At 53.0% G+C, this 15669-nt stretch overlaps 1 protein-coding gene across 1 annotated transcript in view; it reads right to left on the bottom strand.

Annotated features, from left to right (window-relative positions):
* Nucleotides 1-15669, bottom strand: part of MROH7 (maestro heat like repeat family member 7) — a 50480-nt gene that overhangs the window by 22373 nt on the left and 12438 nt on the right. Inside the window, exons 4-13 of the mRNA XM_002915751.4 lie at nt 12844-12917; nt 9626-9700; nt 8220-8299; nt 7812-7941; nt 5345-5440; nt 4784-4888; nt 4429-4564; nt 2407-2519; nt 1871-2047; nt 1283-1437 (exon numbers count right to left, since the gene is read on the bottom strand). Of these exons, the coding sequence (XP_002915797.2) occupies nt 1283-1437; nt 1871-2047; nt 2407-2519; nt 4429-4564; nt 4784-4888; nt 5345-5440; nt 7812-7941; nt 8220-8299; nt 9626-9700; nt 12844-12917 (1141 nt within the window). The remainder of the gene's footprint in view (nt 1-1282; nt 1438-1870; nt 2048-2406; nt 2520-4428; nt 4565-4783; nt 4889-5344; nt 5441-7811; nt 7942-8219; nt 8300-9625; nt 9701-12843; nt 12918-15669) is intronic.

Raw genomic sequence — 15669 nt, 5'->3', positions numbered from 1 at the left:
AGGAGCGAAGTCTATAGATCTTTTGTAAGAGAGAGCAGTTCTTAGGAGCCCTTTCAGCCAGGGCAGCTCCTACCCCTTTCCCCGGGGAAGCCCAAGGGTCCAGCTCTTAGGCCCAGAGGCAAGATCAGGGTGAGGCGCGTGAGGCATCCAGGGCGCAAGATGGAAGGCCATCTGTCTCGGGCTCAGGCTAGCACCGGCATGGCACCTGAGAGCCGGGCCTCCTTACATCTTGTCCCGGCTCTGTCTGGCCTGTTGCATGGGCTGCTGCAAGGACGCCTGGGAGGAGCCCCCGACACTGCTCTGTCCTACATGCTCAGCAACTCCAATGTCAGATGTGGCCCTGCCAGTCTTGTGACTCTGAAGGTCTGGTGATTCCAAGAAGAAACCCCCTGGGGGGGTGGGTAGTGTGGCCAGAAAGGGTGAAATTCTTCCAGGTGGGAGCAAAGGGACATGTCCCCCTGGCCCTCACCTTCCCAGCCGGTCTCCCTGGCCTCCATGAATGATGCCAGCTGTCCCCACTAGAAGCACAGCTCCTCACACAGCTCGGCACAATTCTGTACGCGCTCACTATCCTAGGGTGCGGGCCGCACACTTGCTGCCTTGTTCTGTTCATTCAAAGGGGTGGGAGTGTTTCCTGGGCTGGGAGGCTGGAGCAGTCAGTCTGGTCTCTCTGGCCACAGTGCCCTCTGCCCCTGTCAGACCACGAGCTCCCCGAAGGCCGAGAGCAGGGAGCATTCCCCTGCACAGTCCGGCCCTGGGCAAACACTCAGCCCAGCTGGCTACATTGCTTGTCACCATAAGCCATCTGGAGTGGGAATCATGCAGGGAGTATTTCCCCCTTTTGCCTCTGGGGGAAAATGAAGCCCAGAGAGGGCAAGTAAATTCCCCAAACCACACAGCAGCTAGAGGCAGAGTCAGGACCAACACTCAGGCCTCCTTTCTATGGCATCCTTAGAGCTCTGGGCTTGGAGTTGGTCAAATCTGAGTTTAGGACCTCATGCTGTTGCTTGCTCACTGGATGCCGAGGACAGGGAACTTCCCCTCAGCTTTCCTACCTGCAGAGTGGGGTTGTACTAAGGAGAGAAGGTATCCGTGCTCTGCACGGACATCCAGCAGTGGGTCAGAAGTGCCTGATGGCTGTCATAAGCACCACAGATCAGATGGAGAAGGGGCCAGCTGGGAGGGCCAGGGCCTGCTCTGGGTGGGAGGACAGGCTCCCAGCCCAGGATGGGGGCTGCTCCAACCCTCTGAGGTGTGGTGGCGGGAACCCCTCAGTTGGTACCTGTCCAGTGGGAGGGGGCACGTGAGCAGGGCCACAACCACCTCGGTCATGAAGGAGCTGGCCAAGAGGGAGATGGGCAGCAGGGCCACCTCGCGGGCCCGCGGCTCCTGGATGTGGCTCAGTTGCGCGTAGATGCCCTGCATGATTTCCGGGATCTGGGGCACAGCCAGAGCAGCCGTGAGCGGCCAGGCGGCCAGGTGAAGCCCAGACATGGGGAGAGCAGGGAGAGGGGAGGAGGAAGGACGTGGAGGTGACAGGATAAGGGGCAGGGGAGATGAGAGAGAGAGAGAGAGAGAGAGGAAGGCAACAGGAGAGAGATAGGGAGGAGGGGAGCAGCGCACTGTTCCTTCCCTGGGAGACAGCCAGTTGTTCTCACTGCCTTCCCCACCCCCCACCAGATCAGTAAGTGAGTTCTTTCTCACCTGCAAGTGGTAGGGACCTAGAACTCAGCCACCACCACCCCTGCCCTGCCCCCAGTGCTTAGGGGTTCCCACACCCCCCACCCTGCCACTGCCAGATGGCTGGTCCCGAGGGCTGAGCAGGCCCTGTGGGGTCTCCCGGCTCAGCCCCTGCCCCCAGGGAGCTTACCACCTCCAGCACCCTGTGGCGGTACCATTCCAGTACCGAGCTGAGTGTGACCTCCGAGGCCAGCTGCATCATCTCCCCGGAGTCCTTCCCCCGGGCCTCCGAGCTGCCTTTCAAGCCTTCCAGGGCTGCTAGCAACAGGTCCTTTACCTGCTGGGGCCCCAGGAAGTCTCCAAACTCCTGGAACAAAGACACAGAGATACTGAGCCACACACACATGCACAGCCCCCACCAGATACACGCAGAGGGCAGCAGGGCAGGCCGTGCAGACTCTGCGGGTAGCCAAGCCTTTGGGCAGGAGCTACAAAAGAAGGGGAGACATGGCCCCTGCCCCCAGAATGGAATAACATGCTTCTAGGCACAGACCAGAGCAGGAGGAGGCACTCGGGGTGGGCCCCGTGTGGTTGGGGAAGGCTTCCTTAAAGGGGACTTTTAGCCTGGAAAGATGGAAGGGGGGGAGAAGACATTGGGGTGGGCTGGCACTGCCCCTCTCCCCCGTTCCCAGGAAGGCCCAGAGCTGGTGGGCAGCGGGCAGTCACCGCAATCACACGCAGAATATTCTGGCATGGGCTGACAGGGTTGTAGGGCCCCAGGAACCGCTTGTTGCTCTCATACAGCTCCTCCTTATTGGTCTCTCCCTTATCTCTGGCTCCTGCAAGAAGAAAGCCTCAGTGAGCCCCGACCACCTTTTTTTTTTTTCTTTAACTTTTTTTTACACATAGATGTAGGAAGTACACAAATCATAGATAACCAGCTTGGTACGATTTTACGGAGTGAACACATCCAGGTAACCAGCTCCCAGGTCAAGAAACAGAACATGATCAGTACCCCAGAGGCCCCTCTTCGCTCTCCTTCCCATCCCTGGCCCCCCCCCCACACTCAGGTAACCACTGTTCTGACTCCTAAACCCACAAGCTGAGTTTCTTGCTGCTGGACGCCATGTGGCATGTTCTCCTGTGTTCTCCCGTGTGCCTGGCTCTCCCCCAACATCATGCGGTGAGAGCCATCCACGCTGTTGCAAAGAGCGTCAGCTCGTTGGTCCGTGGTGCTGCCTCATTTCCCGTGGGGTGAATACTGTACAGTTTATTTCTCTCACCTACTTCTGATGGACGTCTGGGTCGTGTCCAGCTATTGGTGCTGCTATGAACATTCTGGTATGCCTAGTCCGTGCCTTTTGGTGAATGTATGTACACATTTGTTAAGTATGTAGCCAGGAGTGTACCTGTTGGGTCCTAGGGTAGCTGTAGCTTTGGCTTCAGGGGATGCTGCCAAACAGTTTTCAGTGGGACCCACTATGTGCCCACCTGCAGCGCACGAGCGTTCCAGTGGCTCCACGTCCCACCGGTGAGATGTCGGTTTGATTTCTGCTGTAGGTATCTGGTGATTCTCTTTAAATTGCAACCCCCTACCCTGGCCTTCCCAAAGCCCCTTTTCTGATGTATTTTCTTTAGTGCTCATCGTTATCTGACTTCACTACATATATCACTTGTTTATTTTGTTCATGGTCTCCTGACAATGAGAAGGGCAGTGCAACAGGGAGGATTATGTGACTTCATTGCTGTGTTTTCAGTGCCTAGACTAGACCTGGCACAAGGTGGCTTCATGCTTTCTGTTGAAGGAAACACATTTCAGGCTCATTTCCTAAGGCCTTACTGAGACTTGGCCTGGGTCCTACCTGGTTCCCCGGGGGTATATAAGATATAAACACAAGAAAGGGCCATCGAGGCAGAGGGAACTTATGGACCCAGTGTGTGGGTTATTCGTAAAGGAAAGAAGTTTGAGACCCGGAATCAGAAAGACCCAAGTTCATAGCCCAGCTTTGCTGCTCCCTCTACTCAGGGGGCCCAGACAACCACCTCACCCTTGAGAGTGTGGGTCTGGGGTCACCAGGTAAAATACGGGATAACCAGTTAACTGTGATTTCAGATTGCTAGGTCACTCTGGCTCCGGAGCCGGGGAAGTTCACACAACATGCAAAGGCCGATGGTTGGGATCATGGAGAAAGGAAGGGGGCAGGTAGCCACTGAGGTTGGACACCTCTGGGCACAGTGCCAGCCCGGTGACTGGGTCGGCCCATTTCACATCCCCAGCTCCCTAACCTGGGTCTACTGGTTGTAGCCACTCCGATTCTAACGTGGGACCTGTTCTTTGTTCATTCACTCAGTAAACACCCACTGCGCACCCACCATGTGCCCAGGCCCAGGGCTAGACCGTGGGAATGCAGTGGTGACGAAGACACAGCCTTGCCCTGCTCTTGGCACATGAGGGCCACCATGCCTGCGTGTGCACAGGGCCATCGTAAGCATGTAACAATGAGAGCCAGAGATTATGCTTGGAAGGACAAGGAGGGGCTCAGAGAGCAGGACGGCTTCAATCAAAATAGGTTTGTTTGTAGCCTCTGCGCTCTGGGTCTGTGGGGACTGTGGGCTTCTGCAGACCCCGTCGGCCCCTGTGCTGGGCTCCTCCATCTTCTCCCCGTGCCTTGCTGCCAAGGCTCCGGCCGATCCCCAGTCTGAGCACCCCCTAGAAGTCTTGCCTCCGAGGCACCCCGAAGGACTTACGTCTTGGGAGCTCCAGGATGGTGTAGAGGATGATGATGCCGTCCAGAGCCTCCCGGCCAATCTGCTCGTCAGGATCCCCGATGCGAAGGATGAGCCTCCCCAGCAGAAGCCCGAGCGCCGGGAACCCCGACGACATCTGTTTGTGTCGTAACTTCAGGGACTGAGTCTTATAGGTTCAATGCTATTATGCGATACTCTTATGTAATTAGTGAACAGAGCTGGATGGTCTGGCCCTGATAGGAGCGCCTCTGAAGATGACAAGGGCCACCTGGGAACCTCGGGACAGATGCACCGGCTCCCTTAGAGCCAAGAAGATTCTCCCCAAGAGTGTCCTCCCCTCCCAGGGACCACTCACAAAGAAAGGCAGAGTCAGAAGCGTGTGGTTCAACACAGAGACATTGCTGTTCACAGCCCGCGCTCGCTCATGGGCCTTCCCGGAGTTCATCCAGGGCCCCAGGGGCTGTGAGGACAAGGGCGAGACTCAGGTCAGCCTTCACCAGTCAGCAGGAAGCTTCCAGGAGGGCATAGAGGCAACTGTCTACTGCCCCCCTCCTCCTCCTCCTGGACCATAGGGAGACATGGGGTCCAGAAGCTGAGGCTAGGACTGGAAGACCAGTGGGAGGATGAAAGTCAGCGAGGAGAGAGATGATAGGTGGAGAGTCATGAGGATAGAAGAGAGAGGGAGGGATGAGAATGGAAAAGGCAAAGCTATGGAGGCTGCTAGAGCAGGAGCAGGGCACAGGGAGAGTGATGGGGACGGAGTTTGCAACAGGGCCTGTAAGAGGGCCCCGGGGGCAGAATGCTAGCACAAGGTGACATCCAGAAGTCAAACCACTCCTTCTGGGCACAGCCTCCCCACCGCTCCGGGCCCGTTCTCCTTTCCCCTCTGCCCTTGCGCTCCTCCCTGCCCCCACACCTCCAAGATGCTCTTCAGTCCGGCGGGAGTGGGGTCCTCCACAAAGAGGGCTTTGAGCAGTGTCTGCAGGGCTTCCAGGGTCTGACGGTAAAGTGTCTGTGGACAGGAGGAGGACCAAGCCGCTAGGAGGCTCTGGAGCAGACCCGGCCTGCAACCCCGGCTATGGGCCAGGGGACGAGGGGCACTCGGGCCCACGGGAGCTGCTTTCCGGCCCCTCCTCGGAGACTAACTTGAGGTGTGATGTTGGACAAATTACTCCCCCCTCCCCGCCTTGGGTTACAGTTTCCTTATCAACAGATCGGCACGGTGCCTGGGGGGCTGAGTCGGTTAAGCGACGGACTCTTGGTTTTGGCTCAGGTCATGATCTCAGGGTCTTGGGATTGACCCCGGCATCGGGCTCTGTGCTCAGTGCGGTGTCTGCTTGGGATTCTCTCCTTCCCTGTCGCCCTCCCACTCTCACTCTCTCTCAAATAAATAAATAAAATCTTAAAAAAAAAAAAAGGAAATTGGTGATTACTATCCCTGCAGTCCTATGTTAAAGGAGGAGGAAGAGGAGCTCCGACATTGACTAAGGATCTACCATGGGCCAGGTCAGTGCCTGGTGATTTGCACAACCATATCACTTTGTCCTCAAAGTGTTTTTCTTTTTTTTTTTTTTTTAAGATTTTATTTATTTATTTGACAGAGAGAGAGACAGCCAGCGAGAGAGGGAACACAAGCAGGGGGAGTGAGAGAGGAAGAAGCAGGCTCCCAGCAGAGGAGCCTGACGTGGGGCTCGATCCCATAACGCCAGGATCACGCCCTGAGCCGAAGGCAGACACCCAACGACTGAGCCACCCAGGTGCCCCTCAAAGTGTTTTTCTCATTTTGCAAATGAGGATGCCCTTGTCCAAGCTAACAGGACAAGGTGGTTTTGAGTCATGAGGAACCAATGAGAAGATGGGTGGGACAATGGCACTAGAGCTGTAAGAGCCCAAGGAACGGGAGGGCCCGCCTTCCTTCTATTATTGTCTCTGGAAAGTTCTCCGATGCTTTCTTTGCTTGCTACTCCTAGACCCAAATAGATTTTCCAAGTTGCACCTGCAGGGAGCCATGTCTCCCCTGCCCAGGTCCCCTCTCCCTTAGCCACACTGCAGTCCCAGAGGTCCTTAGGTCCTTAAGTCCTAAGACCTTAGGAAGGTGCAGGCATTACATACACATAAGGCTGAAGAGAGGGTTTGAGCCACTCGGGGAAGACCCTCTGTCTCCTGCCTCCTTTCCTTCTGCCAGCTCGTCACATCTGTCTGTCTCCCAGGTTGTCCTTGTCCAGGCTTCCCCAGTCTGTGCACACCAAGGTTACCCCGCAACCACCAAGCCGGCCCCATTTGGCAACTCCCTCCATCCACGGCGCATCACTGCTCAGCACTGACCTCTGCTGTCTGGGCCTGGTACTGCAAGAGGGCTGCCTGCTCTCTTCCCAGGCAGCAGGGATTCCCCCACCTTTTCTTTGGGTCTCGTCTCAGTGCACCACCTCCTGGGACCCAGAGCCCTCCTGCTGCCAGTGTGGTCTGGCCCCCACTGCCCTCTAGCCTCGCTTCCCAGCACTCTTGCCTCAACCACTGGGCTCCGGCCACATGGCTCCCTTGTCATCCTTGCAGTCACCTTGTTCCCATTGTCCTCAAGCCATTGAATAGACTGTTCCCTCTGCCTGGCATGCCCTTCTTTCTGCCACCCCCCCACACCAGCTAACTAGCTCTTCTTTAACCTCTCAGCTGCAGCATCATGACCCCTCACCCCCACCTAGGCCAGAACACCCATCCTAGGCTCTTTATAGCCCCAAGTACTTCTTGCTTGCGACATTTACCACTGCTACAAATGTGCATTTATTCATATGATTCTTTGACAATGTCCATCTCCCTGCTGCCCTCCCTCTACTGTATCCCCCGGCCCCTGATAGTTTTGGAGTGGGCACTGTGCATATTTGCTGAATGAAAGGATGAGTGAATGTGCCTCCCTCTGGGCGGAAACACCTCTCCCTGAACCTCCCCCACTGACCCTACATCCTGCACTAAGGGTCACCTCTGCCCACTTCCGGGACCACCCACCAAGGCTGGAAGATGCTCACAGGAGCCCCTTGATGTTCTACCCTCCCCCCAGCTAGGCCTCACCGTAGCTTACCCAGTCCTCAGCCCTCCTCCTCCTAATCCCTGCCACCTCCACAGGCCATGCCAACACATGCTCACATCCCTCTCTTAGGGCAAGACCCACAAGGGGACAGAGCACCTCAAATGAACAATCCCTTATTCCGAAGATTCACTCATTCACCAAATATTTATCAAGTGCCTGCTCAGGCCAGGAGAGGTGAGGTCATGCAGCTTGAGTAGGAGCGTGAAGATTTACATCCACCTTCTGGAACGCTCCTTCTCTCCCCACTGGGAGATCAGAAATGCACCTTACTCTAAGGCCACTGACCGCCCTGCCGACTCACCTGTATGGTCTCAGCCTCAGCCTTGTCCTTCTCCTGCATGGCCTGCACAGAGGGGAGGGAGAACACACTCTTCACGCACGTGTTCACCAGCTCTGATCTTTCTTGCCCACCCAGGACGGGCTGCGTGTGACTGGCAGAGACAGAAAGCGAGGGCATGCAGTGAGGGAGGGGGCCCGTGGCCGGTGGCAGGGAGCTAAGGATGCAGGGCTGGGAGGAGGGCGCCTAGCTGGGGGCTTGGGCGTGGCCTGAGCAAGATGAGGTGGGGAGGGGGCAAGTGGGTGTGGGGGGGGGGAGAGGAAGGAAAAGGCACAGGAGTGGGTGGGGCACTGAGGACAAGCACCAGAAGAGACAGGTGGAGCCCAGGCAAAAGGGGAGAGGGCTGGGGGTCAGGGAGAGGGCTGTGGACACCTCAGCTGGGTCAGCGTCTCCATGGCCTGCCAGCGGACGGTGCTTGAGAGGGAATCCAGTGGTTCCTCCTGGATCTGCCTCTGGATGGGGGACCACAGAGGAGCCAGTGAGGGGGGCAAGGCCACCATTCTGCAGAGTGCGCAGGCCGCGGCAGCCCCTCAGCCTGGACAGAACTCCCCCCTCCACACCACGCAGGCCTCCAGTGGGGGAGCCAGCTCATGGCTCAAACCCTGTCCTGAGCTCCATTCAAGGCCACCAAACACATCCCACACCTTAGCCAGCCGCACCCCACACACAGGGCCCAGCAAGACCGGCTTCAGCGGCCTCACGGTAAAGAGGTGTATTTAAGCCATGGACTGCCCGCCCAAAACGCCATGAATGGCTCTTGAAGGGGGTCCACGTGAATTCCTTTTAAAATGTCCTAGGCGTGCCTGGGCGGCTCAGTGGGTTAAGCGTCTGCCTTCGGCTCAGGTCATGATCTCAGTGTCGTGGGATCGAGCCCCACGTTGGGCTCCCTGCTCAGTGCAGTCTGCTTGTCTCTCTCCCTCTGCGCTTTCCTCAGCTTGTGAGCTCACTCTCTCTCTCAAATAAATAAATAAAATCTTTAAAAATAAAAAATAGGGGCGCCTGGGTGGCTCAGCGGTTAAGCATCTGCCTTCAGCTCGGGCCCTGATCCTGGGATCCTGGGATCTGAGCCCCAGCATTGGGCTTCCTGCTGAGCGGGGTCTCCCTCTCCCTCTCCCTCTGCCCCTCCCCTGCTCATGCTCGCTCACTTGCTCCCTCAATAAATAAATAAAATCTTCAAAATAAATAAATACAAAATAAAAGCAAAATGTCCTAATTACTTCTCACTTTTGATCTCCCATCTACACACAATAGGTGCTCAATTAATGTTGTTGAATTAAGTTATCAAGGGCAAGGATTTGATCTCTTTAAGGGATCCAAAGCTAAATACAATTTTGGGGTCTTCAGTGGCCCAAACCATTCCAGTAGATAACTGAGAAGTGAATGTATTTTTGCAAAATGGTAAGGAAACTCTTGGAAGTTTCCCACCAGGAGCAATCTCTGGGGGAAAGAATGTATTAAATAATAACGACTGCTCCCAGGGGCTAGGGTTCTACAGTGATCTCACCACTGGCTTGCATCTTCCCAACAAGCGAGCCCATGCCCAGGCATTATCACAGGTACTGAGGAGATGAGAAGAGCCAGGCTCACAGAAGGAAAATAGCTTGCCGAGCTCCCCCAGGGGGCTGGAGGGCAGTTAGAGGTGGACCGAGGCTCACATCTAAACATCCTGCCTTCTCCTCTGTCCTCCTCCCATCTCAAGCCTTGTCTCATCAGGGGGTGGACTGGGACTCCCACCTCCTCCCCACCCAATGCCACAGACCCGCACGGGGTTCCCACACCATCATCTTCTTCATCATGGTCTTCTTCTCTCCTTCCCCTTCCTGGCACTTCTGGGGGGCGATGGCATTCTCCACCTTGGAGGCAGAGAGGGCAAAGCCACAGGGTGAGAGCCACACTGACCCCCGTCCTCAGGGACGGCCCGCACACCCCCACCAGCCACCACCATCTCGTCCCCAGCTGCCAGCCCCCAGCATTGGCTCCAGAGAAATGAGAAACCACAGGGGCACTTGGGGTGGGGTGCAGATTGGGGAAGACTGTGGTGGCAGTGGGGGAGGAGCTGGATAATCCCTAAAGGGCAACGTTTGGAAGAGGACCAGACTTCAGGTACTGCAAGTCACTCCCCCTCTCCAGTCTCCCTCTCTTAAGGAAGAGGAGGCAGGAACTGATGGGACGGAAGAGGTGCTGACACCTCCCGCCGAAATCCCATGACTAATAATACCTTTCAAGGGCTTTCTACTATCCATTCTTAAGGGCACATCCAAGTCAGGTGAAGGCATCCTGCCACCTGAGAGAGGGGAATGCCTTTACTGATGTCCAACTAATCTATGAGTCCTCATTATCTTAAGGCAGAAGAAGAAAAACTCATGAAATAGAGAAACTAACTTCATGTAGTGAAGAAAGCAAAGCAAGGGACCCTGATGGCAGTGTGGTGGGCTCGAGAGGCCACACGTTCTTTGCCCCTGCAATCAAGAGGACAGAGAGCCCTTGAATCGGGGCTCATCTTCCCACTGGCTTGGACCAACAGAATGCCATGAAGTGATAATGCGCCAATTCTTGGCCTAGCCTTTAAGGGAACTGGCCGCCTCTTCTTTCTTAGAGCCCAGGCACCGTGCTGCAAGGAAGCCGGGCTAGATATGGACTGATGACACCATGTGGAAGATGAGGGTCATCTTGGATGTTCCAGCCCCTGCTCCCGAGTGACCTCAGTCTACAGCACAGAGAGAAGAGCCACCTCGCTGAGCCCAGACTGTTTCAGAATTGTCATACAATCCAGCAAGCCCACTTCTGGGTATTCAGCTGAAGAAAACAAAAGCACTCATTCTAGAAGATGCAGGCACCACTATGCTGACTGCGGCATTATTTACAATAACCAAGACACGGAAGCAACCTGAGCGTCCATCAATAGACGAACGGATAAAGAAGATGTGCGAGATCTATACACACACACACACACACACACACACACACACACACACACACACACGATGGAATGTTATTCAGCCATAAAAAAGAATGAGATCTTGCCATGTGCAACATGATGGACCCAAAGGGTATAGTGCTAAGTGAAATAAGTCAGCCAGAGAAAGACAAATACCGTATGATTTCACTTATATGTGGAACGTAAAAACCAAAACAAATGAATAAACAAAACGAAACAGAACAGATTCATTCTGAATGTTCAAACATTCTGGTGTTGCCAGAGGGCAAAACAGAAGGGGATTAAAAAGGTACAAATTTCCCATCATAAAATAATTAAGACACAGGGATGCAATGTACCACATAGGGAATATAGTTACTAATATTGTAACAACTTTGTATGGTGACAGATGGTAGCTAGATTTATCCTGGTGATCACCGGGTCATGTATTTAAATGTGGAATCACTAAGTTGTATACCTGAAACTAATATAATACTTTATTCACTTATAATATTGTATAATATATAATATAATATATTATATTGTATAATATTCACTTACAATATTGTATACACTTCAAGTAAAAATAAATAAAAATTAAAATTTTCCAAAAATGTCAGAATCATGAGATATTGGGCCCCACAGTCCTTATTCCCCCAGTGGAGTGAACATTTAGACCACTAAGTTTTGGGGGTGGTTTGCTAAATAACAACTGATAAACTGCCAAAGTGATGATAGAGGGATAGTTAATAGACTGAATGGTCATGGGAGGCCTCTCAGAAGAGTTGATATTTGGGCTGAGTCCTGAATGACAAGAAAGAGGTAACCATCAAAAAAAAAAGGGGGGGGAGGGGGAACCATATGAAGAACTAGAGGAAGGTCTGAAGTAACTAGAATGTTACCTCACTCTTGTATCTCTAGTGCCTGAATTGATGCCTTGCACATAGTAGGGACTCAACAAAATGTGTCAAATGACTGTAGTAATAAACCCTATTTGTTGCAGGCACCGTGCTCAGTGCTGTGCATACATTAACACAGGCCTCACTTCAATTTTATTATGCACATTTTGTAGATGAGAAGAAATCTCCTGGCAGAAAAGACAAGTGCAAAGGCCCTGGGGCAGGAATGAGTATGGTGTGTGTGAGAAACCGAGAAAGGCCAGTGTGGCAAGAACAAGGTGGACAGCTGGAGGAATGCCGTGGGATGAGGACAGATACTCCCAAATGCCAGATTCTTATTAGTCCTGTCACCCTCTCCCCATGCCCTAACCTGGGGCATCCCAGGGACTGGAGTTTGCCTGTGAAGCAGCCTGAGGGCAGGGCTTCCCCCTGCATGGCCTGGTTTGGGTGGATCCCACCTCCAGGCTCCGTCCACCAGCCAGTCTCCCTGACTAAGCATGTGTTCACACTCATGACCACCAGCCTGTCCAGTCTGTCCCCACTGACCCTCACCAAGTCCTATTGGTGTCGGCCTTCTCTGGCCTCCTGAGCCAAGACCTGGCTTGGGACTGTGACCTGAAAAGGGCCATTTTCAGTCTTTCTTCCCCCTTTAGAGACCCTCTCTCAATTGATTCAGTTGCTTAAAAACCTTTATTGAGCACCTATGATGTGCCAGGCACTGTTCTAGATGCTGGGAATAGAGCTGGGAATAAGACAGACCAAAATCCCTGATTTAGGGGCACCTGGGTGGCTCAGTCGGTGAAGCGTCCGCTTTCGGCTCAGGTCATGATCTCAGGGTCCTGGGATCAAGCCCCACATCAGGCTTCCTGCTCAGAAGGGAGTCTGCTTCTCCCTCTCCTTCTGCCCCTCCTCCCCCACTCGTGTGTGCTCTCTCTCTCTCTAATAAATAAATAGATAAAATCTTTTTTAAAAATCCCTGATTGATGGAGGATACATTCCAGCGTGAGAGGCTAACAAAAACCAAGATGGACTAGTAAAGCGTAGTGTATACCAGACGGTGATGAGTCCCATGGAGAAAAGAAGAGCCGAGCAAAGACACAGGGACCACTGGCGCGGGAGAGTGGGGGAGGGGGAAGGGGCACCCTGGGGAAGTCAGCTGGGGGCTGGGCAGGAAGCATACCAGAGCCATCTTGTTGTCATCATCTCTCTTCCCCGGCACTTCCACCAGGCATGAGGTCACTTCCTCGAAGACTCCTGAATGTCACAGTTTCGACAAGGAGACAAGAGGGAAGGTAAAGATATGAGGTAGATCTGGTGTCATAGTCCTGTCTCCCCTCCCCCACTGAGCCCCTCCAATCCTTATTCCCCTAGCTGCCGGACTGTGCTGCCCTCCCTGAAAGCCTTCAGTGGCAGCCCATTCCACTGAGCATAAAGCCACCATTCTTGTCAGCACCCTCGAGTCCCTGCTGGATCGGTGTCCTCTGCCCACCTCCCCAGCCCCTCTACTGCTGCTCTCCTCTCGCTTGCCGTGCTCTGGCCACACTGTCCTCCTTCCAGGCCAGGGCAACCTTCCCCGTCAGGGTCTTTGCACAGGTGGTCTCCTCTACCTGGGCCACTCCACTACCACACCCCATTGCCCAGCTAGGGCTCCCCTCCTTTGCATCTCTGCTTGCCTGCCCCTCCTTGGAGAGGCCTCCCTGACCTTCGGAAAGGAGGGCTCACCCATTCTCTTCAGCATCAGCCTATTCTCATCCTTCAGCTGCAATCACAGTGTGTAATTAAACTGATTTGCGATAGTAGATACCTGTTTTGTCAGCCCTAGATTTCCTCATCTGTCTTCTGGTGAAGGAGGCCCTTCTCCCCTGCGGGCTACCCTTTCCATGTACCTAGGTGAAGCTGGATCATGCAAGCCCATCCATCACCCCCTCTTCAGGTAGGGGTGGGCCTGGAACCCAAGCTTGACCAATAAAAGCATCCCATGACCCCAGCCACAGTGATTGGTGCAGGGATGGACACTGGGCTGAACAGGACCAATAGAGCCCCTTATTTAACAGCACTGAGGGGAACCCAAAAGAAAATGGGCCTCTTTCCTTCTGAGGGTCTGTAAGTGCCTGGAACTTGGTTCAGGGCCATCTCGGCCACCAGAGGCTTCTGGAGGTTGGAGCCAATAGAGAGAGGCAGAGACACCAATAGTCGTGAACACGGCTTGCTCCGAGATCTTGTCTCCTAGGTACCATTTTCCACTAAAAGGAACCAGCCTCCTTGGAGCAATGGCTGAGTCTGGGATTTGGGCGGGAAAGTACAGAACGAGCCTGAGACATCTGGTACCGGAAAACGAGAGATCTCAAAGAACGATGGGGACGTGTCAAAGGGACACAAATCTTGCTTAAAGGGGATCCCACTGGTCAAACTGGGGACAATTTGAGTATCACAATAAATAACGGTAGCAACAGATTATAGTTCACCGAATAACCTAAGAAGTCATGAGTCTATACCAATATAAACAAGTACACAAACCCATGCGAAGTTTGATGAGCAATGGAATAGTCCCAGAGTTTCCAAGCGGAGCCCGGCCCCCCACACCCACATCCGCACAACACGAGATGTCGGTAATGCCGAGGTGGAGAAATCCTGCCCCAGGAGAAGGGGTATCAAATGGAAAAGGTCAGAAGGGACGGTTCTGGGCTGCTGGGAAAGATCTGTCTTGATCTGTGTGGTAGTTACCAGTTTACATATGTAAATATGCATCGGGCTGTACTTGAGATTAGTAGTACTCTTTACATAGTTTACTGATACATGTTACATATCTTGAAAAGGTTTTAAAAAGGCTAATGCAGTTTGCAAATATGTTGTCTTTAAATATGCAAATGGCGGGCGCCTGGGTGGCGCAGTCCTTAAGTGTCTGCCTTCCGCTCGGGGCGTGATCCCAGCGTTCTGGGATTGACCCCCACATCAGGCTCCTCCGCTGGGAGCCTGCTTCTTCCTCTCCCACTCCCCCTGCTTGTGCTCTCTCGCTGGTTGTCTCTCTCTCTGTCAAATAAATAAATAAATAAATAAATAAATCTATCTTTAAAAATAAATAAATAAATATGCAAATGGGCAGGGGTTGCCTGGGTGGCTCGATTGGTTGGGCGATGGCTCTTGGTTTCACCTGCCTCGCCTCGGGTAATGATCTCAGGGTTGTGGGATGCCCCCCACTCAGGGTCCACGCTCAGGGGCAGAGTCTGCTTGTCTCTTTCCCTCTCCTCCTCCCCCTGCTTACTCTCTCTCCCTCTCTCTCTCTTTCAAATAAATAAATAACATCTTTAAAAAATGCTGATAGACAAAATACTCCTATTAAAAAGCAAAGATTGGGGGCACCTGGCCGACTCAGTCAGAAGAGCATATGACTCTTGATCTCAGGTCAATTCGAGCCCCACATGGAGTATAGAGAATACTTAAATAAATAAAACTTAATTTTTTTGGAAGATTTTATTTATTTATTTGACAGAGAATAGAGTGAGAGAGAAAGCACGAGAGGGAGCAGGATCAGAAGAGAAACAGACTTCCTGCTGAGCGGGAAGCCTGATGCAGGACTCGATCCTGAGACTCCAGGATCATGGCCTGAGCTGGCGGCAGATGTTTAACCGACTGAGCCACCCAAGCTCCCAATAAATAAAACTCAAATAAATAAATAAATAGCAAAGATTGACCCTAAATAGCCAAAATAATTTTGGAGAAAAAAAAAAAAAACAAAGTTAGTGGACTCATAACACCCTTCCTGATTTCAAAACTTGCCACAAAGCTATAGTAATTAAGACAGTGTGGTTTTGGCATAAGGACATACAGACCGATGGAATAAAATAGAAAGCCCAGAAATAAGTGTAGTCAACTGATTTTTGACAAGGGTGCCAAGACCATTCAGTGGGGAAAGGATGGCCTTTTAACAAATGGTTCTGGGACGTAAAGGACCTATATCCTAGAAACTATAGATCACTTTTGAAAGATATTGAGGAAGACATAAAAA

This window comes from Ailuropoda melanoleuca, chromosome 2, assembly GCF_002007445.2.
Source record: "Ailuropoda melanoleuca isolate Jingjing chromosome 2, ASM200744v2, whole genome shotgun sequence".
Lineage (NCBI taxonomy): Eukaryota > Metazoa > Chordata > Mammalia > Carnivora > Ursidae > Ailuropoda > Ailuropoda melanoleuca.
The sequence above is the reverse complement of the archived record's forward strand: the minus strand, read 5'-3'. Positions and strand labels throughout refer to the sequence as shown.